Source organism: Mustela nivalis (genome assembly GCF_964662115.1).
Source record: "Mustela nivalis genome assembly, chromosome: 4".
Classification (NCBI taxonomy): domain Eukaryota; kingdom Metazoa; phylum Chordata; class Mammalia; order Carnivora; family Mustelidae; genus Mustela; species Mustela nivalis.
In genome coordinates this window covers 66,966,067-66,993,598 of record NC_139023.1, presented here as the reverse complement: position 1 = coordinate 66,993,598, position 27,532 = coordinate 66,966,067, and the positions used below count along the sequence as shown (strand labels likewise).

The following is a 27,532-nucleotide window of genomic DNA, read 5'->3' as shown; positions in this document are numbered from 1 at the left end:
ACCTCTCCTTGGAGAATCTAAGGGTGTGGAGAACATAAAGCTGCCCCTTGCCCCCTGGGGACTCACCAAAAAAAAAAAAAAAAAGCAAGAGAGGAAGAAGAAAGAAAAATCAACACTGTAACCATCAGTTATTTCAGATAAGATAAGAGATCTAAAAGATCTGGGCTCCTGGATATATAGGAAGAATCTTGTTTTAAGAGCCAGGGGATGGCATGGGGCGCCTGGGGGGCTCAGTTAGCAAAGGATCTACCTTCCAGATCAGGTCAGAATCCCAGGCCTGGGATGGAGTCCCGTGTTATTCCCATGCATCTGCTTCTCCCCTGCCCTCTGCACTTCCCCCTACTCACATTCTGTCTAGCTCTCTAGTAAAATCTTTTTAAGATTATTTAGTTGGTGTTTTGTTTTTTTAAAGATTTTATTTATTTACTCATTTATTTGACAGACAGAGATCACAAGCAGGCAGAGAGGCAAGCTGCGAGAGAGGAAGTGAAGCAGGCTCCCTGCTGAGCAGGCTGTGGGGCTTGATCCCAGGACTCTGGGATCATGACCTGAGCCGAAGGCAGAGGCTTTAACCCCATGCGCCAGTCAGGTGCCCCTAAGATTTTACTTATTTATTTGGCAGAGAGCGATTACAAGTAGGTAGAGAGGCAGGCAGAGAGCCTGATACAGGGCTTGATCCCAGGACCCTGAGCCAAAGGCAGAGGACCATTGATCCCATGACCTGAGCCAAAGGCAGAGCCTTAACCCACTGAGCCACCCAGGTGCCCCTCTAATAAATAAAATCTTAACAAAGAAAGAGCTGGTGGATGGCAGAGAAAGCCGGTGCACTGAATGCCGACCCAGATGGCCAGGGAGCGGGAAAGCGGGCAGGTTCTGGAGCAGATGATGGAGGCACAAAAGCCTCTGGCAGAGGAGAAGTGCTGCCATCAGCGGCATCTTATGGAGAAGTTCGCAGGTTATTTTTCCTGTGCTTTTTTTTTTTTTTTTTTTTAAACACCAGAAGTGGCAGAAAAAAGCCTAGAATGTACGTTGAAGCACCCAGAAGGGGAAGCTGCCGGGAGCACTGGTGCCCCTTACCTGCCTGTGTACCTCTTACCTGCCCACGCCCCTCACCTGTCTGCGCTCCCGGCGGGTCAGGCTGTGGCCGTGCAGGATTCGCCAAAGCATACGCGCCGCGATCTTGGTGTCGATCCACAGCAGGCGGAAGCCATGGTAATAGTGCTTTAGCTCGTCCACGACCCTCTGCCCCAGGGACTTCCGCACGGCCACCTCTGGTGGGGGGCTGTACACGGGGCCACCCTCCTCCAGCTTCTTGTTCTTGTCCTTTAGGGACTTGAGGGACTTCTCCACCACAGAGTCATCGCCCAGCGGGGCCGATGAGTGCCAGCAGCGCAAGGGAAGGAACAGTGGCCCTGGGACGACCAGACTGGCAGAGGTGAGGGCCCATGGTGCTCCAGCTGCTGAGCATGTGCGCTCGGGCCTCAGAGTCCAGTAGCCATGGGGATCAGCTTTGAAGCAAAGGTTCACAGGGTGGACAGGAGTGCGGCAGTGAAATGGCACGATCCTTGAAAAGGAAGAAAGGAAAACAGTGATGAGGAGCCAGCCACAGTTCACAACCTCCCAGCACCACATGCCAATGGGAGCGACACAGACCAGAGCCCTATCACAACCGCTCAAACACTCAGCCTTCCCACCTCGTGAAACAGACTCCCCACTGCTTCCCGATGCCTGGAAACCACAGCAGGAAGAGGAGGAGCTGTGTGAGAGACCAAAGGCAGGGGCTTGTGTGAGAGACCAAAGGCAGCCAGTCCCCATGGGCTCATGGAAGACACCAGGACACCAAGGAGCCTGGGCATGGGCTAGGGTCTGGGGTGAAGGGACAGGCTGGACACAAACAGTACAAGCCAGACCCTTGGATTAGACAGACCCAACATCAGGACAGATCTCCCAAATGAGTTCCCAGAATTGGGGAGTCCAGGGTGGGACAGGGGTGGGGGGGTGTCCTTTCCCCTAGCAGAGGACTACAAAGACCTGCAGTTCTAGGGGTACCTGGGTGGCTCTGTGGGTTAAAGCCTCTGCCTTCAGCTCGGGTCATGATTCCAGGGTCCTGGGATTGAGCCCCACATCAGGCTCTCTGCTCAGCGGGGAGCCTGCTTCCTCCTCTCTCCCTGCCTGCCTCTCTGCCTACTTGTGATCTCTATCTGTCAAATAAATAAAATCTTAAAAAAAAAAAAAAAAAGAGAGAGAGAGAGACCTGCAGTTCTTGAGCGAGTCCTGGAAGTCAGTGAGGACACCTTGAATCAACGGGGCACCAACCCTGTGTGCGGCCCAACAAAGACGTTTGTGCCAAATGCCAAAAACTGAACAAGTCACGTCCAGAGCCCACTCTTACCCTCTCTTCCCCGTGCTGCTCCCACTGCTCAGCCCAGAGCCTCAATTATAGTGCAGTGTTGGAGCAACTTACCTGCATGATTCTCAGAGCCCTACAATTGTCTATGTACCCCACCCATCTCACTGGAGACCTCCTCCCTTCCTGGTGCACAGACCCACTTCTGGGAGGCCACAGGCTCCAACTTAACCTCAGAGGCATGTGTGTATAACCAACATGCCCTAGCCTCTTCCCAGTTGCCGGATCATCTCACTGCACCTGGCCCAGCGCCAGCAGTGAGGACCTAAGCTCTACAGCTGCCTGTCCCAGTCCAAATTCCAATCCACTGCTCATTGCTGTGAGACCTTGGGCAACATAATGAACCCCTCCGTGTTTCGGGAGCTTCCTCTGCAATCAGGTGTGGTAACACACACAAAAAGTCCCCAAAGCCGTGCCTGGCACACAGCAACACCTACCAGAAGGGTGGCAGTGATGACTACCCTCCCATCAAAGCGGCTGAGCAGCAGACGGTCAGGGCTGGAAGGAAGCTCTGTGAATGTCTAGACTAGATGTGCCTTTTATAGACAGGGAACACCGAAGGAAAAACAGAGACATGCCTATCTCAGTTCGCAGCCTGCATCAAGTGGGCACAGCTGGCACAGGGCACCACCAGCCACAAACTGATCAAGCCCGCTTGGAGGCCCCGTTCCCGTGTGCGGAGGGCAGGGTCCGTCCTGTGCCATGACCCCCAGATCCCCACAGTCAACACTTGAGCAGGGAGGTTAGTGGCCTTGAGCCCACCCTGCTGCATCACAGCTCACAAGAGAGAGGCTGCATGGAGCACAGCGGAGCTGCTCAGCCACACAGGGCTGTGGGACTGCAGCCACAGCCTGGGCCCTCTTCCCTCACTCTCACCTCCTAATGTAGGCGATGACAGTGCCCACACACAGTAATGAACCTTACCTCCCATCTCCGTCAAACTTAATTACCCAATTTTCCAACCCTCAATTAGCAAGGAAGCAAGTGGCTGCCACAAGAAGGCATGATGTCAGCAGCTGCAGGGGCAGCCAACAGGCAGAAACAGACTCGTGAAAACAGCATGCAGAAAAGCACCTGGAGTATCTAGCTGGGGCCAGTGACCTCCAAGATTTGGCTATCTTCACACACACTAGAGACTACTATTACTAACAATCTAGCCAGAAAGGTTTAGCTATTTTCCAAAAGCATAAAATTGCATAATCTGTTATTTTAAAAATATTTCTTAGAGTAACCCCAATCTGGGCACTGCTGCCTCCCCAAGAGCAGCTGGTGCCCTGCTTTGCCCCACCTCATGAGAGCCCACGGCTTGGCCTCGCTCTTGAGAAATGCACGCCTTCCTCACCCACACAGGGTCCGTGGGCCCAGTTTCCCACCAGCCAGACCCCAGTCCTGCTTTTCCTTTCCTTTCCTTCCCTTTCAAAGTGGGGAAAACCCACTCCAGGCAAAAGCAACGTGTCAACAAGAAATTCGCAGTCACTAGAGAACAGACTGTAGGCAATAAAAAACTTGAGGGCTCCTATTGAAGCTGCTCATTTTACTTTAGGATGCTGATGCCCACATCCACCTCAACACACACCCCCTGCTGCGACCTTCAAGAAGAGAAAAACTATGAATACCTTGGCTGGTTCAGTCAGGAGAACAGGCTGACTCTTGATCTCGGGCTTTTGAGTTTGAGACCCATGCTGGGTGGAGAGAGGACTTAAAAATCTTTAAAAAATGAAGAGAAAGGGGCGCCTGGGTGGCTCAGTGGGTTAAAGCCTCTGCCTTTCAGGTCATGATTCCAGGGTCCTGGGATCGAGTCCCACATCGGGCTCTCTGCTCCGCGGCGAGCCTGCTTCCTCCTCTCTCTCTGCCTGCCTCTCTGCCTACTTGTGATCTCTGTCTGTCAAATAAATAAATAAAATCTTTAAAAAAAAAAATGAAGAGAAAAACTAAGTGGTGCCTGACAGTAGAATATATTCACAGGGTCAGCATTTCCTGTGCTTCGTGGCACCAGCCACACAACTACAGCATGGCAGGCAAAGGGACCCACACCTGCTCTCCCTGCAGCTCTTCCCTAACTCTTAACAATGGCACGACTCCTGTGGCCACACGATTCCTATCATGTCCTGTTTCTGAGGGGACAACTCACCCAGACAATGGCTTGAGCTGAACAGGGAGAATCACAAATCTCCACGTGCCCATTTCCATTCTTCAGGGACATGATGCCGGCAAGGGCAAAGTGATACCAGCAGCAAGAAGGGAAGCAAAGATGAACAACAGAGCAACAGGTGCCAGGATCCAGAGGAGTGATTTCCAAAGTGTAGGACATCTCTCTGCCCAAAGACAAGAGGTGAAACCACGATTGCCTGCAGGACAAGGGGCCCCTCCACCAGGGAGCCGGAGACCACTGCCAACATCTCAACACCTATCAGAGCCCTGGAGGCCCCGTGACACCCAGTGTCCCCCATGGGAGGAGCACTCCAGGGGCAGGGAAGCAGCTTTTAGTGTTTTAGCATTTCTGCAGCCCATCTCAGGAGAACTCAAACCACATGAGACTCTGGGAAAAGACTCCTGGTGGCCCCAGCCTTCCCACCAAATGAGTTCCAGGACTAGGTCCTGGAGTTAGTTTGCTTATTCCCAATTTTAGGGGCTCCCTTGCTACCTTTATTTTTATGATAAAGGAGGTCAAGGGCAGCTAGACAATGGCCATGACATTGTCTTGGATCAGAAACTTCCCACCTGCTCACCCTTTGGGGTCTGGACCATTTTAGCTGAAGACTGAGATCGCAAAAGAACCACCAGAGAGAGCACAGTGACCACCACACTGGCCTCAGGACCACGTGGACTTCTGCGGCTGGGCTTATACACAGAGCTCTTCCCACAAATGTGGGATGGCCCTGTTAAGTGCACTTGCTTTATGATTTCTTTTGTCTAGCCTGCTTTATTGTAAGAATGCAGCATATCCTACAAAGACGAGACAAGTGAGAATCGACTGTTTGAATTCAGCAAGGCTTCTAGTCAACAGGTGGCTAGCTGTTGTTCAGCTGGGGGAAGTCAAGTCGTATGTGCGTTTTCGAATGCCCAGGGGTTGGTGCCCCTGACACCTCCCTGCCTTGCTCAAGGGTCACTGTCCTTAACCGTGTGGCTCAGTATTTCTTTCTTTCTTTCTTTCTTTTTTTTAAGATTTTATTTATTTGACAGACAGAGGTCACAAGTAGACAGAGAGGCAGGCAGAGAGAGAGAGAGAAGCAGGCTCCCTGCTGAGCAGAGAGGCCGATGCGGGACTCGATCCCAGGACCCTGAGATCATGACCTGAGCCGAAGGCAGCGGCTCAACCCACTGAGCCACCCAGGCACCCCTGGCTCAGTATTTCTTATACTGAACCAGCAAAAGGAAAAAGCAACATGGCCAGGATGCTGAGACTGATAAAGACTTCAATTCTCACCTGTAACCTCTCATTTGAAGTATAGCTGTTCATCTGAACAGCTTTTTGGTTCCCACTGCTCAAAATTCTTTTTTTTTCCTTTTCCCTATAATCTTCTTTAATTTATTTTTAAGTACGCTCTACACACAACATGGGGCTCGAACTCACAGCCTTGAGAGGAAGAGTCACCCACTCCACCAACTGAGCCAGCAGGTGCCTCACATTGCTTAACTTTCTAAAGAAAGCACTTAACTTTCTACAAATTGTTAACTTGTAAAAAAATGTGTATTAATAAAGCAGTTTTTAAGTTCATTTATTTGGTTTTTATTTCACAGAAAGAGAGAGAGACCACAAGTAGGCAGAGAGAGAGGGGGAAGAAGGCTCCCCGCCGAGCAATGAGCCCAACGCGGGGCTCCATCCCGGGACCCCAAGACCATGACCCGAGCCAAAGGCAGAGGCTTAACCTACTGAGCCATCCAGTGCCCCAGTTTTTATGGTTTTTTTTTTTTTTTTAGATTTTTAAATTTATTTATTTGACAGTTGGAGATCACAAGTGGGCAGAAAGGCAGGTTTGGTGGCGGGGAGCAGACTCCCCACTGAGCAGAGAGCCCGATGTGAGGCTGGATCCCAGGACCCTGGGATCATGACCTGAGCCAAAGGCAGAGGCTTTAACCCACTGAGCCACCCAGATGCCCCAATTTTAATGTTTTAATATGAATCTTAAATGCAAGTACATTTGACTCTTAAAAGGTGGTTGAAAAATTCAACATCCATACCTAACAAAAACAGGAATAAAAATACAGGGCAGAGAGTACTAAAAACAAAATCTAACATGACACAGGCCAAATACTAGACACTCCACTGTTTGCTGGACTGACAACGCAGCTGCTTGGACACCAGGCCCAGCGGCTGAGGAAGTGGGAAAGCAGAAGCACGGGCACCAGAAGGAGAGATGCACAGGGCACCGGGCCCCAGCAGACCACGCCTCCAAGGACAGGTGGTACCATGTGAGCTAGAACACGATAAACGAGCTGTGAGAAGTGGCTGGACACAAGAAAACTGGTGACTTACATGCCAGCAATGATCACGTAGAAAAATAATGAAAAAGAAGACCCAGGGACACCACACCCAACATGTCTGGGCATCCTCTTAGAGGCACCAGGTGTGGCCCAGATAAAGAAAATGACAGACCTCTTCCTGAAACAAGAGAAAAGGTCTTACTAAAGAAAACAGCTAACTCCCTAAGAAACTGTAGGCACCTTTAAGTTAATATTCCCCAACAATTTTATGGGTTTTTAAAAAGATTTTATTCATTTGAGAAAAAGAGAGAGAGAGTGCATGCACTAGCAGGGGGAGCAGCAGAGGGAGAAGGAGAAGCAGACTCCCTGTTGAGGGGCTCAATCCCAGGACCCTAGGACGATGACCTGAGCTGAGGGCAGACACTGACTAATCCCCCCAGGAGCCCTGATTTTATGGTTTTGAGGACAATCCAGTTACAATCCCAAAAAGACCACTTTAGAACTGAAATAATTCAGAAGTAAACCCAGAAGGACTGTCCAGAAAGGAAGTATTCCAGGCCTGGTCCCCTGCAGATAAAAGCCAGCAGGAGGCCTCACCTGGGCAAATGTCAGGCGCAGACCACTCAGACACAAGTGTCCCATGCAAGAGAAAAGGGCACGGAAGGCTCTGCAGGCTGCTGGGGTCACTGATTGGCAGCACCACCACCCCTGCCCCCCCGCCGAGTGGTTCATGCAGGTGAACCAGCCCCCACCGCAGTCCTCTAACCTTCCTTAGAGGTCTGGTACCTAGAAACCAGACATTTCACACAAAAACCCAGACTTCTAGGTTGTCTTGAAAAAAACCAAGAGCTGGTCTTAAGAGGCTTTATGGCAAGCGGGAGTTGCACCCCGGGATCAGCAGCCCCTGCTTCCAGCCTCGCGCTGGGCCCCATGCCCCTGAGAGGGTTACCCGTGGATTACAGAATTTGCTTTAGAATTAAATCTAGAAATGCACACTTTGGCAAGAGTAAAGATGTTCTATGAACATTCATCAATGGCTCCGTATCATAAAAAGAAAGAGCTTATGACAACAACATCTTACACTGGTCAAAAGAGAAATCTAATTAAAATCAAACCCAGGGGTGGGCGCCTGGGTGGCTCAGTGGGTTAAGCTGCTGCCTTCGGCTCAGGTCATGATCTCAGGGTCCTGGGATCGAGTCCCGCGTCAGGCTCTCTGCTCAGCAAGGAGCCTGCTTCCATCTCTCTCTCTCTCTCTCTCTCTGCCTGCCTCTCCATCTACTTGTGATCTCTCTCTATCAAATAAATAAATAAAATCTTTAAAAAAAATAAAAATAAAAATAAAATAAAATAAAATCAAACCCAGGGGTACCTGGGTGGCTCTGTCGGTTGAGCAGCTAACTCTTGATTTCAGCTCAGGCCGTGATCCTGGGGATGTGGGAGGAGGCCCTATGCTGTGCTCGGAACTCAGTGGGGAGTCTGCTCGGGATTGCCTCTCCCCCAACACCTACTCTAAAATAAATAAATAAAATCTTTAAAATCAAACCCAAGATCAGGGTGCCTAGGTGGCTCAGGTAGATAAGCATTTGCCTTTGGCTCATGTCACGATCCTGGGGTCCTGGGATCGAGCCCCACATCTGGCTCCCTGCTCAGCAGGGAGTCTGCCTCTCCCTCTCCCTGCAGCTCCCCCTGCTTGTGAACACACACACTCTCTCCCTCTCTCTAATAAATAAAATCCTGTTTTAAAAAAATCAAACCCAAGAGCCAGGTGGGGAGTACTCTTGCCACATGCAGGGGCCAGCAAAGATTGCTGCTGGGAGGGGCTCTGAGTCAGACTCTTCCGTGTCCCCACCATACACTGCACCTGTGCCAACCCCATTCCACAAAGACTCTCACAAATGCAAGAAAAGCCTCTCAAGCCCCCTGTGTTTAAACACAATTTTGCTTCACCATCAACCAAGTTTTTGGGTATGACTTACATAGTTTTTATTTTAGGGAATTAAATCTGTTCCAGGAAGCATTCTCCAGAAAAGTGTTATAGACAAGATGAAGTGATAAATGAACAAGCTCAAATTATAAGAAAACTCAGAAGACCCTATAGCTCTGTGGTTGTAAGGGGTCAGCTGGACAGCAATTGGGAAAGATGTCTGTACTCCCAGATTGGAAGAATCTGGGCTGTCCGAAGGGAGAGACAGGCTCTACTCTGGGTATCTGGGGCAAGTGGACAAGGGCCTGGGAGTCAAGAGACAGGTCTGGGAATCCAACCACATAGGTGGGGAAGCTGATCAGAAGGAAACTATGCTCGGGGATGCCGGGCAGAGGGAATGGTGGGTGGGAGAGCACAGGAACCCTGAGGGACGTTTGAGTCCACGTATGACAGTGGACAGGGAAGTATGGATGCCACTCCCCCAAGGAAGTCCTTCAGCCTCACAAAGTACCACCACAGGGAAGGGCTAAGTCCACCACATCCCACACATCCCCCAGGAGGTGGGGGCAAGCCCTGCGGCCAACAGTCACTCAACACAATGCTCTACAAAGGACCAAACGGGGTTCGAGGGAGGGTCTTGGTGCAGCCTATGTCTCCTTGCACAAGTACATGAAAACCCACAGACAAACAGCCGTGGGAATGTGGAAAAGCACATGGTGCACAGTAAGTACACACTTTTCAAAAACAGACACATGAAGAAAAGACCAGAATAAAATTCACCAAAATGTAATAATATTTACAACAGGTACTAGGATCATGAATGTTTATTTTCCCAAGTTCCAATAACATATGAGGTTAAAGAACAGGAGGGTAGACTAATCATCCCCCCAAAATCAGGAGTCACACAGCACTCAAGCATTTTCAAGCTCCCACTTAAAAGGGATGCACAGTGACGTGTTGACTTACAGGTGATTTATCAGCCCCACGGTGTTGGCACAGCTGAGGCAGGCACGATCTCTCAGAGTACCTACGATAAAGACAAGGAGAAAACAAGAATGTAAATCTCAAACCAGGGGCTGCAGACTGATTTCACCTTTTACAGTCTCTTGCAGAGTAAGTCTCTGGAATTCTGTTCTGAGTGTTGGAAGTTTTCAGAGTGCTGCTAACTGAAGGGTCTGTTCAGTTAGGAACACAGGGTCTTGGGATAGCCCTAGAAAGAAGGGGAATCTTAAACAGCCCTGGGCTTCAAACACCCCCACCAGGGATACTGGATTTCACACAGGGTCCACAGAGCCCAGGCCTGGGGGGTCTCCCCAGGCAGGACCACTCCCGACTCACTCCAGCTGATGCCAGGCTGCATGGGACCCTCAATGCACAGACACCCCACAGAGCAACAAGGACCCCATGCATACAGCCCAACACCTTCTCTGCTCACAGGAGGGGGCGAGGGGTATGAGAATTACTGGTAAAACAGACGCTAAGAGCAAGCTGTTTCTTGGATAAACAGTACTGGTGAGTGTACAGCATACTTTAATGATTTTGGTGTATTTTTGACACTTTTTCTAACTCAGTGTGGTTTCCGTAAGCATAAAATTCAGAGTTCGTTCTCAAGACCAATGCCTGGGCTTACCTGGGATCAAGCCCTGTGCTGTGGAGACCACCTGCGGAGGGAACGTGACAAATATGGGGGCCATGGGGCCAGAGGCACCATGCTGACAGGGTGCCAGGCCACAAGGCTGGAAAGGCAGGCTGGCACCCTAAGACCCTGAGGCAGCAGGAATACACAGGTGCGGCGTGTTGAGGGTTTAGTCTGGGAACCAGAGTGAGAAGGGAGAGAAGATGGGCACAACAGGGGACAGGTACCAGCCCAAAACACCCTTCGAGCAGGCCAGGCAGGGGAGACCCAAGCAGCTCCCGGCAGATCCTCTGGAGACAAAGACTTCTACTTGTCACTTTACGTATCCCAAGAGAAACCCAGTGTTATCACAGGCAACTTTCCATCAAATTCGGGACCTTGTAGTATAGGTGACAGTCTTGTTTAAGCTGGGCTCTGGGCTCCCAAGTGGTTACCACAATTCATAATCTTTTATACTTCAAACACTACATTTTTAGTAACACGAAGCCCTTCTTACTCCAGCTGAGGACCGAACAGAAGTGTGCCAGACCTGAGCCAGCCCCACACCTCAAGAACATGGCTCAACCATGGCTCCCAGCCCCATACCCGCCTCCCCCCAGCAAGGAGACAAGCTGTCACAGCTCCCAGAGCTCCTTGGCCTGCCCTCCCATCACTATATTATGTGAACTGCACATCCCCTGTCCTACGTGGCCCCTTCTCACAATCTCCACCCTTGGAAGGTTTCCCCAGCCCTCCAAGGAGCCTGCTCCTGAGGGGTCCAGGGGGAGGACTCGGGGATACCGGCTATAGATGGGCCATTTCCTCCTTCTATAAGTCCCTTTAATCCCTGTCCCCATAACCAATTCTCCAACTCTCTGGCCCTAGCTAGAGAGCCTACTAGTCGGTTCTGTCTGACCCTATCTGGAGTTAGTGCACCCCCACGGTTATTAAGGCTTCAGTCCCACAACACTGCTCAGCTTCAGACACCAGTTGCAAATAGGGTCCTCAGGTCACCCACACCTCTGCCAATTACAAATAGGAGGGTTCCCATCACCACTCTGAGTTTTATTAATTCTCTGCAACAACACAGAACTCAGGAAAATTCTCTACTATTACAGTTTATTATAAAGGACATGAGGACCAGCCAGATGGGGAGGCACATAGTGCATGGTGTAGAAGACTTCTGAGTGCAGGAGTCTGTGTCCCTGTGGGCTTGGCATCTACAGATGCCACTAAGTCCAATGCTCCCCAAGCCCCCTTAGTCAAGAATTCTTTTCTTCATTACCTAGACATGACTGATCACACCCTAGGCCACTGGAAATCAATGTCAATTCCCAGACCCTCTCCCCTCCCTGAAGGTTGGGATTCTACAACAGAGCTGAACAGTCCTCAAAACTGTCAAGAAAACCCTGAGAAACGTGTCACAGCCAAGACTAAAGAGAAATAACTACAACCTGTAATCTGTAATGTGGTGTCCTGGGTAAGGTCCTGGGGTGCAGCAAGAAATCAGAAACAAAATATGTGCACAATAAAGGAAAGGTACTAATAAAAAACAAAGGTGAATAGAAAGTATGTAAATAACAAAGTAAAAAAATCAGAATAAAGTGTGGGACAGAGGGCACCTGAGTGGCTCAGCTAGTTAAGAACTGCCTTCAGCTCAGGTCAGGATCCCGGAGTCCAGGGATCGAGTCCCGCATCTGGCTCCCAGCTCCTTGGGGAGTCTGCTTCTCCCTCTGACCTTCTCCTCACTCATGCTCTCTCTGTCTCTCCCTCAAATAAATAAATAAAATCTTTAAAATAAAATAAATAAAATTTTAAAAAGTGTGAGACAGAATAAAAGAAATCTGAATACAGTATGGAGCTCAGTTAATAGCAATGTACCAATGTTGGTTCACTAATTGTGACAATGAGCCACACTGATAGAAAAAGTTAATACTGGGGAAACTTGCTGCAGAAAACGGCTACTGCGCCCAGCCAGGAATGTTCTGGAAGGTTCAAGACTGGATTTGGAGTCCAGCCGTGGGTCTCCCAGGCTCTGGATTCCCTGTTGGTCCTACAGCAAACCTAATGTCCAAGCCTCTCTCAGCCCCTTCCTGTATAATAAAGAACAGTGCTAACTACAAGAAACATCTGTATTCCCAGAATGACACAACCACAAAAACAAATTCTGCTCACTTTTAAACTGTGAACGTGCTACAGAAACCTGAAGTGGCCAGAGTATTTTTATTACCATGCTTAACAGGGAAGAGTTACAAGAACTCGAACAGCAGACGGACCTGGACACCCAGACCATTCACACCGTCAACTCCCGCTCCTCAGTGCCTTTTTCATTGCTCCAAAGTTCTAAGCAGCCAACAGTCATTACTGTTAAAAATTACAAGAATTATGTTTCTTGGGTGTGCTTTTGTGAATCCTAAAGTACTTTCAAATATATTTCACTTGAGCCTCTAATACTTGTAAGGGAAATCCTAATCTTAACAAATAAGGAACAAACTCAGGTTAATGTAAAAAGAATCAAGAAGGGAGTCTGGGCTACTGACATATGGACGGACCCCTAAGAGCCCCGAGTTAGGTGTGATCTCTATGTGGACAGCAGGATCACAGAGGCTGGGGATACCAGGGGACCTGCCTGGGGCCATCCGGAGCAAGGCCAGGGGTCCGCTCTACAAACACGTAAACAGTACTAGAATACCGGCGCTGCGGATGTCCTACAAGCCCGCAGATCCTGGCCATCTCATCTCAAGGAGTCCTAAACGTGTCCCAAGGGCACGACTTCCCCGGAGAGTGAACACCGCGTTCCACCAAGCTTAACTACGACAAGAGCGCCTAGATCGTCCTAAGACTGGCCGTTAGCGCGCTCCCTTCAAAAAACTTTCCGAACCCCGCTCAGGACGCCGCCGCCAGCAGCCGGGCGTCTAAGGTCACGGCGCGAGAGTGAGTCACAGGCCGCCGCCCCGCGCGCGGCTCCCACACCCCGACACCGGGCTGGCCAGGGCGGGGCAGAGGGGCGAGGCGGCGCAAGGTCCCAGCCCCGCGTGACCCCAGCCCCAGCCCAAGGTCCGAGCGCCCCACCAGAGCGCCAGCCGGCGCTGTGCTTCCGCGAGGCAGCTGAGGCCCGAGGCTCGAGGCCCGAGACCGTCCGCCCGGACTCCCGGCCCTCTTCTCCTGTCCTCCAGACGCCGTCGGCGGTCGGCCGCCGGCCCCGGCCCCAGGCCTCGGCCGGCCTACCCGACCCCGCCAGCCCCGGCTCCAGGCCCCGCGCTGTCGGCAGAGCGCCGGCTTCTTACCCCTCGGGGCGGCGGTGCGGGGCGGCGGGAGGCGAGAGGGCGCCCGGCCGCAGCAGCTCCTCAATAAGATGGACGCCATGTGCCCAGCCGCAGCGGCCGCTGGGGCCTCCTGCTGCCTCCTCCTCCTGCGCGGCGGCTGCGGCTTCTCGCCCGCCCGCCGGCGCCTCGGCCCGCCCGCGCGGACGGTTGAAGGCGACGGTTGGCTCCCGGCGGCGGGCGCTCAGCTCAAGGACCCGGCACCGGCGGCAGCCATGTCCCCGCACAGCGTCCGGCGGCGCGGGGCGGGGCGGCCGGGCTGCCGCTCCCATTGGGCCCCTCGGGTGCCCGCCGCCCGCCAGGTGCAGGGCGGGCTCGCGCCGCCGCGGACTGCGGGTCCCGGCGTGCCCCGCGACGGCCAGACCCTGAGACCGCGCGGAATTCTGGGGCCCGTCGCGCCAGCCGCGCATGAGCGCTGGGCCCTTCCGGGTCGGTGCAGGCGGAGGGTGGCGGTGCTTGCCGCTGCGGGCGCTCGGGGGAGGGCCGTATGGAGCCACGCGGTTCGCCAGGTTTGGGTGGCGGAGCGGGTGCTTATTGTCGGTCTCGTCCCCGGCCGGCGCGCGTAGCCCCGAGGGGCCCTCCCTGGGGCCGGGCCTAGAGCGGCGCCCCCAGATCGCGGGTTGACCCTCTCAGCTGAGCTCAGACACCTGCTCCAGAAGACTTTCCACCCAGAGCGGACCTTTTAGCCCAAGCTCCCCTTTCCTAAGATGAGGTTCTGTTCGCCATGGTCGTACAGGGACGGAGGAGGTGATGCAGGGAAAGCAGGCAGGGAGAGATGGGGTGGGCGGGTCCTGGGGTTCAGTGGTCCCCCCCAGCAGGGAACTCCTGCCAGCCTGCACTCCAGCCCGGCGACAGCAGGCTCCTCCTCGAGACTCGCTCCCCTCTTTGCCCCATCCCACGCTTAGCCTGGAAGGCCTTTTACCTCCCTTTGACCTCACGTGCCTCTTTCTTGTTCGTGGATGTAAATCCCAGGGTACCGCTTAGGGGAGGTCCGGCAGTACTTACTCCGTGCAGAACTGTTCTCTGGGCTGCAGGAGTGTGGAAGCCCTAATCTTAGCAGGCTCCCCGCTCTTGAGAGATTGAACTTGGTTTAATTGCATGGCTCTTGGGGGGCTCGGCCCTCACCATCAGGAAGAAGTTGCCTGCCTGCAGTGGTTTTCTTTTTCGGAACTGTCAGATGCTCCCATTTTCTCCCACTTCTCAGGTGGGAGAAAAGGGAGCTAGTTAGTGCAGGGCATTTGGGAGACCAGACGAAGTGCTTATGTTGGCACTGGGCAGTGAGCGCTACGGACATCATACACAGAGTTAATCTAAGTACGTTGATGCCTGAAACAGGCCTCCAAGGTCAAAAGCCCATAAAGCCAGGACCCTATCCTATACATCCCTCAGGAGGCAATGGTGGGATAACAAAGGACAGTTCTTGTCCATGGACCCCAGGGTCAGGTCTGAATCAGGGCAAAAGGTGCTCAGGATCAGATAGGACTGGCCTTCCAATGTCCAAAGTGTAGGAGAAGGCTTTTGCTAATACTAGTAACTGATATTGGCCCTCAGCTCCTGAAGGCCGTGTTCCAAAGCCATCAACGGGCAGGTAGGGAGCCCCACAGAGTGGGTGAGAATCAAAGCTGGTCCCTAACAATGCTGTAAGTGTCTGCAGGACTTTGAAGGACAGAGGATGGGGGGAAGGCCCCATCTGCCTCTGTACTGCCCAAGGGGCCAAGTGTGAGGAAATACGGCAACAATGCTCACTTGCCCTTGGCATGATTCTCCTGTGGCCCACCTAGGTTGCATGAGAGAGAGAAGCAAAAATAGAGTCTATAGAGGGGGCGCTTGTGAACACCCACCTGGAATGCTTTCTGCAGCTCCACTGGTAGGGTGGAATTTTAGGGAAAGTCATTTTTAACAATACCATATTGGACTTTCTTTCTTTTTCAAAGATTTTATTTATTTGAGAGAGTCAAGCCAGGCAAGAGGCAGAGGGAGAGGGAGACGCAGGCTCCCTGATGAGCAGGGAACCCAATGCAGGCCTCCATCCCAGGACCCTGAGATTAGGACCTGAGCCTAGAAGGTAGAGGCTTAACCAACTGAACTCTCCAGGCAATCCCCATTATTGGTTTTTCTTATTAGCTAAAGAACATGTGCGGGTGCCTGGGTGGCTCAGTGGGTTAAGCCGCTGCCTTCGGCTCGGGTCATGATCTCAGGGTCCTGGGATCGAGTCCCGCATCGGGCTCTCTGCTCGGCGGGGAGCCTGCTTCCTCCTCTCTCTCTCTGCGTACTTGTAATCTCTCTCTGTCAAATAAATAAATAAAATCTTAAAAAAAAAAAAAGAACATGTGCTTATTATAAGCATTTTAAGTTTATAAAAATAAATATAAAGGGGTGCCTAGGTGGCTCAGTCGGTTAAGCGGCTGCCTTCAGCTGAGGTCATGGTCCCAGGGTCATGGGATGGAGCCTCTCATTGGGCTCCCTGCTTGGTGGGGAATCTGCTTCTCCCTTTGCCTCTCGCCCCTTTTTGTGCACTCGCTCGCTCACTCTCAAATAAATAAAATCTTTAAAAACAAATGGTGTAGGGGCGCCTGGGTAGCTCAGTGGGTTAGGCCTCTGTCTTTGGCTCGGGTCATGATCTTGGGGTCCTGGGATCAAGCCCTGCATTGGGCTCTCTGCTCAGCAGGGAGCCTGCTTCCCCTTCTCTCTCTGCCTGCCTCTCTGCCTACTTGTGGTCTCTCTCTCTCTCTGTCAAATAAATAAATAATGTCTTGAAAAATAAAAAAATAAAAGGCATATAAAGAAACAAGTAGAGGGGTACCTGCCTGGCTCAATCCATAGAGCATGCAGGGCTTGATGTTGGGGTCAGAAGTTCAAGTCCTACATGGGGCATAGAGCTTACTTAATAATGAAAATAATAATTAAGGGCACCTGGGTGGCTCAGTGGGTTGAAGCCTCTGTCTTCAGCTCAGTTCATGATCTCAGGGTCCTGGGATCGAGCCCCACGTCGGGCTCTCTGCTTGGCAGGGAGCTTGCTTCCTCCCTCTGTCTCTGCCTGCCTCTCTGCCTACTTATGATCTCTATCTGTCAAATAAATAAATAAAATCTTTAAAAAATAAGAATTAAAAAAACAAGTAGGGGCACTTGGGTGGCTCAATGGGTTAAGCCACTGCCTCGAGCTCGGGTCCTGATCTCAGGGTCCTGGGATTGAGCCCCGCATCGGGCTCTCTGCTCAGCGGGGAGCCTGCTTCCCCCTCTCTTTGTCTGCCTCTCTGCCTACTTGTGATCTCTCTGTCAAATAAATAAAATTTTAAAAAAACAAACAAGTAGAAACCTGGCATCCTACCAGCTTGCCATCCATACCCTTAATGCCACGTCAGTGGCTGCCTTCTTGCACCCCGCCTACTCATGCAACAGTCCAAGTGCACAGAATCCTGGCAATGGGTCTGTTTTTGTATCACAGACTCTGCTGTTTTTATTTCTTTATTCTCTTTTCTTATAGGCCTTATTCTTTTCTCTATGTTCCCCACAAATTGAACATAATCTTCCATAGTCGCTCCATGTTTACACAAGTGACAAGAGTCCCAAGAAACAAGGTGGGATACACAGCACAAATGCCCGAGCTAGGGAGGTTAGAGGATCGGTTGAGGATGAGGTCAGAAGTCAGGTTAGGGAGCTGGTTGGGGGGAGGTCATGTTAGACACTGGGTTAGAGGATCAGGTTAGAAATCAGGATAGCAGAGGAAGACCAGCTGTTTGCCCTCCTGTGGCCAGGATTAGGCTCAGAGCAGGTGAAACTGGGTTGCACAGGGTTGGAGTTTTGCCCAGAAGGGTGATGAAGGAAGAGAGGGACTGTAGAGTTTAAGATGTGTGCAAAAGAGTGGCTGTAAGGTTTGACTGGGAAATTTAAACATGGGATGAGGGGAAGTGAGGAAAAGGTGGGAGCAGCTTGGGATAGTGGAAAGTGGCAGAACCACCGGCCTGTGGGGCTGCAGGTCCTGAAGGGCGTTGGGAGTCAGCTACCATGGGAGTCAGGTACCACAGCAAGTGAGCTAGCAAAAGAGGGATGTTCACAGTGGGTGGTGGGTGTCTTGCATTTATTGGCTATGGCAAGTGCAAGGATGTGAGCCCAGGAGAAGGGCCTGAAGTGAAGCTGAAGGGCAAGGCCCTTGAGGTGGAAGAGCCGGGACACCTTTGAGCACCATGGGGAAAGGCATGCCTTCCTCTAACTGAAAGCAGCCTCAGCCAGGCATACACAGCAAAAGGAGCAGGTAACTAGCCTCCAGCCCTATCATACACAACCAAGCTGCAGAAAGCATCCCAGGTGGGTGTTGGCCCGGACTAGAGTATGGTGATGGCCCGGACTAGAGTATGGAAGAGACTTTCATTTGGGTCCTTGAGTACACAGGAATGGTGTCTATGGGGCTGAGACTAAGCCTACTCACTCCCCACAGCGACACCCATTCTTAGGTTTCTGAGTTTCCTGGAAAATGATCCATTCAGCAGCTTTGCTTGACCCTTCTGCTTCCTTCTGCCTGCCAAGCACTGTGGGTAATGGGATGGAAAGGATGGACCCTGGACTGCCGACCTTGGACTTGTTCTACCTAAGATCGAGAAAACATCCATCTTTTCTCAGCCACTGTTATTTGAAGGGGTTTCTGTATATAAAACTGACTTTATTATAACAAACCCAAGGACAGATCCCTAGAAGCTGGATTGCTGAGTCAGTGTGACTGCCAAGGTATATCTTTGTAAACCTTTAAAATTAAAGGTTTTATTATTTTTAAGATTTTATTTATTCATTAGAGAGCAAGCAGGGGGAGAAGCAGAGGGAGCCTGACATAGGACTCGATCCCAGAACCCTGGAATCATGACCTGAGCTGAAGTTAGACGCTTAGCCAACTGAGCCACCCAGGTGTCCCTCATTTGGTGGTTTTTAACAGCTTCTATTTTTTCCATAGAGGTTTCTCTTCATTCATTAGATCATATTTTCCTTTATTGAATATCTTCAAACACCTGCCTTAAAGTTTTTCTCTGCCATATCTAAAACTGGGCTTATGGTTGGTTCTTTCTTTTCTTTTCTTTTTTTAAGATTTTATTTATTTATTTGACAGAGATCACAGGCACGCAGAGAGAGAAGAAGAAGCAGGCTCCCCACTGAGCAGAGAGCCCAATTCGGGGCTTGATCCCAGGACCCTGGGATCATGACCTAAGCTGAAGGCAGAGGCTTTAACCCACTGAGCCACCTAGGCACCCCAATGGTTGGTTTCTATTAATTGTTCTTTTACCTTGATAATGGCCACATCTCCTTTTTTCTTTGCATGCTCAGTGACTTTGTTGCTCACTGATGGTTGTGGATCATATGCTATAGTCTCTAGATTCTGTTATCTTCCTTTGACAATGACCATGTGTGCTTTCAGATCACTAAACACTCTGTGGCTTCTGCCTTCTTCCCTCCAGATTCCCATTCTGGGAAAGTCAGCCCCTGTGTTGGGAAGATACTCAAGCAGCCTGAGAGAAGGCTCACGTCGGGGAGGACCTGAAGCCTCCTGCCAATGGCCAGCACCACCCGAGTAAAGCTATCCCCATAGCCTATCTGCAGCCCCAGCCAAGGTTTGGATGATGGCAGCTCTGGGCATCATCTTGTCTGCAAGGACAGAACTAGCTGTCTCACTCTTTCCCAATTCCTGACCAAAGCAACTGCATGTGATGGTCCTAGGATCCTGGGATCGAGCCCCTCATCAGGCTCCCTGCTCAGCAGGGAGTCTGCATCTCCCTTTACTGTTTGTTTTGAACCACTTAGTTTTTGGGTAACAGACAAGATGTGTCCAGAGAATGTTTTGCTGTAGGATGAAGCTCCAATTCCAAGGGGATGTATCCTAGTGTCTCAGCTTCATGTCAGAGGGATTCATGGGCTTGAGCGAGGTGTCCACTCTAGCTAGCCCAGAGCTCCCACAACAGTTGTCTGGGAAGTCTGGGGGCCTCACCCCAAGTATGTGTAGTCCCATTCTCAGCCAAGGACAGTGGGACATCTTAGACTCCCCTTGACACACTTGCCTGTCCTCCAGTGCCCTCTCCACAGATTCTAACAGCAGCACTGGCCCCTAAGATCAGTCATATGGTGTCCCCTGGCTGGACCACATCTCCCTGTGCCATGGTGAGGGATTGCCACAAGTACAGAGCTGGGTGGGCAAGGAGTACCTTGTGAATTTCCCTTCACTGGAGACTGTAGTTCTGCCTTTCCTGTTTTGTCACGCCTGAAAACAGCTGCGTCATCTGTTTTGCCCATGTTAATTGTTGTTGTCAGTGGGAGGGCCCATCTACTACAGGATTCTCTGTTCTAGCCTCAATCCAATTTGCTTTTTTTTTTTTTTTTTAAGATTTTATTTATTTATTTGACAGAGATCACAAGGAGGCAGAGAGGCAGGCAGAGAGAGAGGGGGAAGCAGGCTCCCTGCTGAACAGAGAGCCCGATGCGGGGCTCGATCCCAGGACCCTGAGATCATGACCTGAGCCGAAGGCAGAGGCTTTAACCCACTGAGCCACCCAGGCGCCCTCCAATTTGCTTTTTTAAAAAGACAAATGTTGGGGCGCCTGGGTGGCTCAGTGGGTTAGGCCTCTGCCTTCGGCTCAGGTCATGATCCCAGGGGCCTGGGACCGAGTCCCACATAGGGCTCTCTGCTCAGCAGGGAGCCTGCGTCTCCTCATCTCTCTCTCTGTCTGTCTCTCTGCCTATTTGTGATCTCTCTCTCTGTCAAATAAATAAATAAAATCTTTAAAAAAAAAAAAAGACAAATGTTTCCACATTTGTGGCAAAACTGGTGAGCTCTGAATCAAGCCTAGAATTTAGTGTTAATGGTCTGATGCTGGTTTCTTAGTTTTGACAAAGCTACCATGGAAATGTGAGCTGATGAGACTAGGGGAAACAGGTGGGCAACTGTTACCTGTGTATCTTTTTTGTAAATATAACCTTATTACAGAGACGCCTGGGTGGCTCAGTTGGTGAAGCGTCTGCCTTCAGCTCAGGTCATGATCCCAGGGTCCTGAGACTGAGTCCTGCATCAGGCTCCCTGCTCAGCGGGGAGCCTGCTTCTCCCTCTGCCTGCTGCTCCCCTTGCTTGTGCGCGCTCTCTCTCTGACAAATAAATAAACAAAATCTTTTCAAAAGTAAACTTATTACAATAAAAAAATAAAAAAGTCCATCTGGCTGGGGGCAGGAGTGAGGGAAAGAGAGGCCAGGTTCTGTGTCTGTGTGGCTGCCCACTAGGCTGGCTGTGAGTGGCTGCTTCTGCTGTCTCTAGTCAGTCCCCAACTCAGGCTGGGGAAGGTGGTCACTAGTCCAAAAAGAAGTGCCCCAAAGAGTTCCCCAAGATTTTACCAGTTCTTACACCTAGTGGCAGGCCCAGAGCCTGCAAAGAACTTTCATTTTCTTCTCTTTGATGTTTTGGATGTGTGTGTGTGTGTGTGTGTGTGTGTGTGTTTAAGATTTTATTTATTTGACACGCAAAGACAGCGAGAGAGGGAAGACAAGCTGGGGCAGTGGGAAAGGGAAAAGCAGGCCAGGGAGCCTGACATGGGGCTGGATCCCACGACCTTGGGATCATGACCTAAGCGGAAGGCAGACGCTTATCGATTGAGCCACCCAGGCACCCTAATATGTTTTGGGTTTTAATTTTCTGCAGTCTTCATAATTAGAAAAAGAAGCGCAACTTTAGCACAAAACAATGTTTCTTCAGCGAAAACCTGAGTGGGTGGGCAGCGCTGGCCAGGGCGCCCTGACTGGTGGTCCTCCACCTGGGGCAGTCCCCGCGGAGGAGGGCGGTGCAGGGGTGGGCGCGGCACGGCGAAGATCGCCCGTCTTCTCATCGCTGCCCTCGGTTCCCTAGGCGGAAGCCACGAGACTCACTGAGCTGGCGACACCCCGGCGGCCGAGGGTCAGAGGAAGAGGAGCCGGGTAGCCGGCCACTGGCAGGGCCGGGCGGGGGCGGGGCCTCGCGGCGCGTGGCCAATGGAGCGGGCGGGATTTGTGGGTCGGGGCCAGGACGGCTGGAGCTCTGCGTACCCCGCTGGGGCAGGTTTCTAACCTCCGCAGCCCGGGCGCCGCCTCCTTATCCCTCGGCCGGAACGTGCGAGCTTTCCTGCCCCGCTGAACCCGCGCCGCTCCGGTTCCGCCGCCCACGCGGCGACTGCCCGGGCCATCACCCGATGGGAGGGCAGCGGGGTAAATGGGACCATCACTCGAGGGAGGGCAGCGGGGCAAATGGGACCACGTGCCCTTAGGGAAGCGGCCATTCCTAACTCCCAGCCACTCCTGCAGCGGGTACGGCACTACTGCCACACTGTGCACACGGAAGCCTCACACCCTGCCCAAGGTCGTGCAGTTAATAAGGGAGATGTGGGTTGTACTTTGTTCAATAAAAGATACGTTCAAGGCCTAACTCCCCTAACTGTGAATGCGACCTTATTTGGAAACAGGGTCTTTGCAGATGTAATCAAATTAAGAAGTCCTTAAGCGGACTTAGGACTGGCGTCCTTAGGAGAAGGGAAAATAGGGACCCCTGGCTGGCTCAGTTGGTGGAACAAGCGACGCTTGCTCTCAAAATTGATTGAGCCCCACTTCAGGTGTAGAGATTACTTAAAAATTAAAGTTTTTTTAAAAAGAAAGAAAGAGGGGCGCCTGGGTGACTCAGTGAGTTAAAGCCTCTGCCTTTGGCTCAGGTCATGATCCTAGGGTCCTGGGATGGAGCCCCACATGGGGCTCTCTGCTCAGCAGGGAGCCTGCTTCCTCCTCTCTCTCTGCCTGCCTCTTTGCCTACTTGAGATATCTGTCTGTCAAATAAATAATTAAGATCTTTAAAAAAAAAAAAAGAAAGAAAGAAGACAAAATAGGTGGACACAAAGGAAATGAGACCATGTGAGACAGAGCCTGGGAGTGCAGTGTTGCTGATAGGAACCCAGGAACACCAAGGCTTGCCCACTATCACCAGAAGCTGGGAAGAGCCTGGGAAGATGCTCACTGAGAGCCTCAGAGGAAGCATGGCCTTACATAGGCCTCAGCTTCAGGCTTCCAGCCTTCAAAACTGTGAAACAATAACTTTGTGTTGTTCTATGGTATTTTAGTGGGGCCCTAAGGAACCTGTTCAAGGGGGACCAGGACTAGAAGACTGGCTGTCCAGCCCCAGGCAGCAGTGCCTCCTGGAGATAAACACAGGGCTGTGCATACCCTCCAAGAGGACGCAGCCAGCCTGGGAGGAGTCAGAGGAGGCTTCTAGAGAAAGTGCTATCGCAGGTAAGATCTGGCATGGGGACACAGGGCAAAGTTCAATTTGATATCTTCACAGGGTGGATGTGCGTGGCTGTCCAAGGGTTGCCATCTAGAGGGGAGTCAGCTTCAGACTAGGAGCTCTGGGGGGAGGGCTGGGTTGGAGAGGCAGAGCTGGACGTCCAACACAAGGCTGGCTGAGGAGTGGGTTTTGTGTAAGGGGCACTGGGGAGACTTAGCATGATTTTAAATAGTTGGGGGACATGGTCAGTTTTGTGGTTTAGAAAAATTCTGGTTGATGTAGAGAATGGACTGGAGGGGGAGAAAGCTGCCTCCTACTGGAGAGAGGCTAGATTAGAGGAGATTTAGGAAGTGGAATTCCTGGGGGGTTGGGGGGGCTTGTAGGCTAGCTCAGGTGAGATCTCCAGGAAGCAGCTTTTGGGGGCAACTGGGGTGGAGTCTCCTCAGGCAGGTTTCAGTCTGCATGCCCATCTTCCCTGCCTGACAGGGACTCCCACTACATGGAGAGTTGGACCATGTGACCCTAAGGATCCTTGCAGTGCTGCCTGCTGGCTCCTGGTGGCTGCAGCTCCTGCTCCTGTGGTTGCCCCTGTGGACCGAAGTGGCCTGGGAGATGAGGCAGAGCCAGGCCTTGGAAAAGGCCAGTTTCCAGTCTGGAAAGCAGAGTGTGCCGGCTGGGTAAGGGGCTTCTGGGAAGGAGGGTTGGGGGAGGCCTTCCACCCCTACTGCTCTGCCTGGGCTGGGGGAAGGGCCTTTATTCCTTCCCCTCCTTGGAGGCAGGGGCCACCTGGGGCATGGGAGGAGGGGTGGCTTAAGACTGCCAGTTTCCACTTGGAAGCTCTCTTTATTTGCCCAGGGATGGAGAAAGGCAGGGGTCAGAGTGCATGCATCCCCATGGAAACAGCAATGAGCCTGGCCCCTCAGGGACCCTGGCCCTGGCAGGGGATGGGGCTCCTTCAGCTAAGGGGTCTGGGCCTTACCTTTGGCAGGAGCTCTTACAGGGAGGTCAAGCCATGAGCTGCAGTACCTGTGGCAAGGAGGAGCAGGGAGGCAGAGCATGCTTGGGCCAAGGCCGCCCTGGGGACAAGTAGGGGAGCTTGTATTGTGTCTTCCAGAGCTGTATGTCCAGAGTGGGTGGTTAACGTGACCCACTGCAAGACCTTGCGACCAGGGGACTCCCCATGAATCTTGATCTTTTGTTCTGTTGTTGTGGGGCTTGGCCCAGGTCCAGCAACCAGGCCTGGAGTCCTCTGGTCCTAAAGGCCTTGCCCAGCTTGGCCTTGGCCTGAGAGCTGGGGGAGGGGGGTGCTGCTGTGGGAGCTGAGACAGAGGGCAGCTGAACCCCTCAAAAGGCCAGAGCAGGGTAGCCGTCCATCATCTGTAATCACCTGCCTTTGAGTCCAGAATTTTCATCCAGAGAAATGACAGGAGTCTCAAAGAAACCCAAGCAAGGTTCAGTCTTGGCTGCTGCCATCTTTGGGTGGCCAGTATCCCTCTGAGCCCACCAGGCTTGGGGCTTTGCCTCTCAGGGCCGTCGCCCACCTGCCCGAGACCTGTTTCTCAAGAACATGCTTTCTCAGCCTGCAGTGCCAGGGAACTACCCAGACTCTACAAATTTCCAAGCTCTGTATGCACTGAAATCATTGCCACAGGGACAGCAGCCCACTTTTGGGAGCCTCATATGTGAGCACCTGTGGGGGTCCCAGTCACTGGAAATACGTCCCCACAGGGCAAGGCCCCTGGAGTGTGCAGGGCTGGGGGGCTGTCCTACTGGCCAGACTTGCTGAAAAGGGCTCAGGACCTCTATGAGACAGCCAGGCAAAGCTTGCACTGGGCGGGAAAAGACCAGCCAGTCCCAAATAACTTTCTTCAGGAAAATCTAAACATGTATTTGCATACTTTGAATAAATTTGCATATCAATCACACTATTCTAAATGCATTTTTTTTTTCCCAGAAGAGGAGATTTAATTTCAAATCTGTGAAATTAGAGGAGATATGGTGGTATTTGTCCTGTACTGCAGGATTTAAAAAGTGCCGTTTTTTCAAGTTTGTGCCTCAGCAGGATCCAGGTCTGGGAGCCTCTTCCCTCAGCCAGAGGGATAATATGGCAAAATGCAATCTTTCCAGGAGCTCCTGGTGAGTTCTGGCAGTGACTTCTGGGGGAAGGGTTTCTTCTGGTTTCTCAGGATCTCCAGCACCCTGCTAGGGCACTGCACGCATTAGGATCTCATGTAGTGTTCTCTGCTGAAAGTGAGCAGTTCCATAATTCCTTTCAGTTGAGACACTGAGGAGGGTCTCATCCCTGTCCCGGCTTGCCCTGTGCCAGTTCCTGGTCTGGTGGGAAGCAGCTCGTGGCTGGGTCAAGATGCTGAGTTTGAAGTGCTGTCTTCTCTGTAGTGTCTTCTCCCAGAGTCCTATAGAGGAACTGAGCATGCCTTTGTAACTCCCTCCCCTCAGTCACTGGATGTGGCTGCCCTGAGAAGGGAGACCTATGGTGAGATGGCTCTTTGCAGCTGAGGCTGCCTATAAAGGTGGTAGCTGGAGGTTTAGCAGGAAGACTGTTAGGGGATCTGAGTGGCCCATCTCTGTGTCACCCTACCAGCCCACTATCCTCCTCACAATTAGAGAGATCTTCTGGAAAATGGTCTCTGACTACAGGCTGGCATTCCTGGAGGGGCTCCTGGTAGCCCCTTTGCCCCACGGCAGCCTCACTGGAATGTCACATCTCCTAGCTGACAACAGATCCCCCACTCCACCTAGCTCCAGACCAGACTTGATTCCGGGGGGTGAGGGCGATGGTTGAATCCACACCCTGCAGATACTCTGCAGGAAGCCTCCAACACCATCGTGCTGGCCGGTTGTCCTCCGGCCTGTTTTCCACGCTCGGTCTCATTGTTCGGGACCCTCTAAGTCAAGTCTGTAATGCAGGTTCCAGGAGCGCAGGCGTGTGTGTGTGTGTGTGTGTAGGGGCTCCTCTGGGGCGTCCAGCTTGCTTTCCATGTGCAGGGGCAGTTGGAACTGGACCTCTGCCTTCCCCGTGCCACCGCGCTTCCTGTCCCGGGCGCCTTCTTACTGTCCTCGAGGTAGAGGCGTGGGTGACCCCTGGGTGCGGGGCTGGCGACCCTCGTGCGATGACCCCGCGCTGCCGCACGCACCGGCCACTGGCCACTGAACTGCTGTCCGAAGGGCACGTGCGAGCGCAGGACACGCCGGGGGCGGGGAGCGAGCGGCACCGGGGTCCCACATCCCGGATCAGCCGCCGCGCGTCCTGGCTGGGGCCGCGATCGCGCGGGGCCGGCTAGCGGGCGCCGATTGGGCGCGCGGCCGTGACGTCACCTCGCTCCCGCCGGCTCCGGCCTCGGGCTCCCGGCTCCGGGCTTTGGGTTTAGCCGCCGCCAGGCACGCGCCCGGCTGAGTAGCGGGAGCGGGACGCGCGCTTCATGCTGGTCTGAGGCGGCTCGCGGGGTCCCGCGGCCCCGGCCCCGCGCCACCGCCCCTCCAGCCCGCCCGGTCGCACCCCCGCACCCCCCGCCCGGTCCCCGCCTGTCCCGCGCCCCGCCCGCCCGCGCGCCCCGCCCGGCGCGGATTTGAAAAGCCCGGCCGCAGCCCCGCGAGCGCGGCAGCCAATCAGCTGCGCGCACTTTCCCGCGGCTTCTGCGAGGCGGCGGCGGCCCGGCGGCGGCGGCGGCGGGCGGGAGGCGCGGGGGCGGGGTCGGCGCCGCGCGCGGAGAGCCTCGGCCTGGCCGCGCTGCGCCCGCCGCCGCCGCCGCCCCCTCCCCTCCCTCGGCCCTCCCTCCCCCGCGGCCCCGGCCCCCTCCCCGGCCCGCCGCCGCCGGAGCCGCCGCGCCGGGAGAGCCGCCGCCGGAGGATGCGACGCACAACAGGTCACTGGAGCCGCCGGCCCAACCGCCGCCGCGGGCCTGAGGGGCTGAGGGGCCCGGGGGTCCGGGGATCCGGGGGGCCCGAGGGCCTGAGGCGCTGAGGGGCCTCAGAGCCGAGGGCTCGCGGGGCCGGGCGTGGGGGGGGGCAGGAGGACCAGGGAGGCCGGCGGGGCGGGGGCGGCCGCGGCTAACGGGGCCGGGCGTCGGGCGGCCGCGGCCATGTTGGGCCCGGCCGCCGGCGGCTGCACCTGTGCCGGCCTGCGGGCCGGGCGGCCTTTGTTTGCGGCGGCGCCGAGCGAGCCGGGCCGGCCTTTGTGAGGCGCGGGCCCGGGCCGTGGCCGGCGGTGGGAGGGGCGCGCCGGGTCGGCGCTGAGGCGCTTTTTTTTTGTCTGCGGTGGGTCCGCGGGTGACACTCAGGGACGCGGGCCGTTGGTCAGCGCGGGCGCCCGGGAGCCGGGCCGGGCCTTGGCAGGTGGAGGCGCGGGCTGGGCGTGGGGACCCCGCCCGGGGCTGTGGGCGCGCGCTGCCCCGGCCCCCGGCGCCGCCGCGGAGCCCCGAGGCCTCGGGACGCGCATAGACGCGTCCTCCCGGCCGCACGGCCGGCTCGGCCCCACTCACGAGAAGGGCGGTTGGGAACCTCGGCATTTCCAGAATGCCGGGCTTGAGTTTCGGGGGAACGGCTGTGGGCCCGT

The 27,532-nt window shown here is 53.5% G+C and overlaps 1 protein-coding gene and 2 long non-coding RNA genes across 4 annotated transcripts in view; 2 read left to right on the top strand and 1 right to left on the bottom strand.

The window, feature by feature from the left end:
• The window catches only part of LETM1 (leucine zipper and EF-hand containing transmembrane protein 1), a 37,892-nt gene extending 23,866 nt beyond the window's left edge, over positions 1–14,026 (bottom strand). Inside the window, exons 1-3 of one of the 2 annotated variants that reach the window (XM_082727082.1) lie at positions 13,659–14,026; positions 9,723–9,783; positions 1,114–1,564 (exon numbers count right to left, since the gene is read on the bottom strand). In XM_082727082.1, the coding sequence (XP_082583208.1) occupies positions 1,114–1,564; positions 9,723–9,783; positions 13,659–13,737 (591 nt within the window). In that variant the 5' untranslated portion in view covers positions 13,738–14,026. The remainder of the gene's footprint in view (positions 1–1,113; positions 1,565–9,722; positions 9,784–13,658) is intronic. The other variant, XM_082727083.1, reaches the window with a different exon arrangement.
• Positions 14,027–14,110: 84 nt separating this feature from the next.
• Positions 14,111–19,963, top strand: LOC309862821. The gene is made up of 3 exons (XR_014310724.1): positions 14,111–14,441; positions 18,790–18,936; positions 19,136–19,963. It is a non-coding gene; the product is annotated as an uncharacterized lncRNA (long non-coding RNA).
• A 991-nt stretch (positions 19,964–20,954) lies between these two features.
• LOC309862822 lies at positions 20,955–24,875 on the top strand. The gene is made up of 3 exons (XR_014310725.1): positions 20,955–21,995; positions 22,796–22,964; positions 23,446–24,875. It is a non-coding gene; the product is annotated as an uncharacterized lncRNA (long non-coding RNA).
• Positions 24,876–27,532: the final 2,657 nt, after the last annotated feature.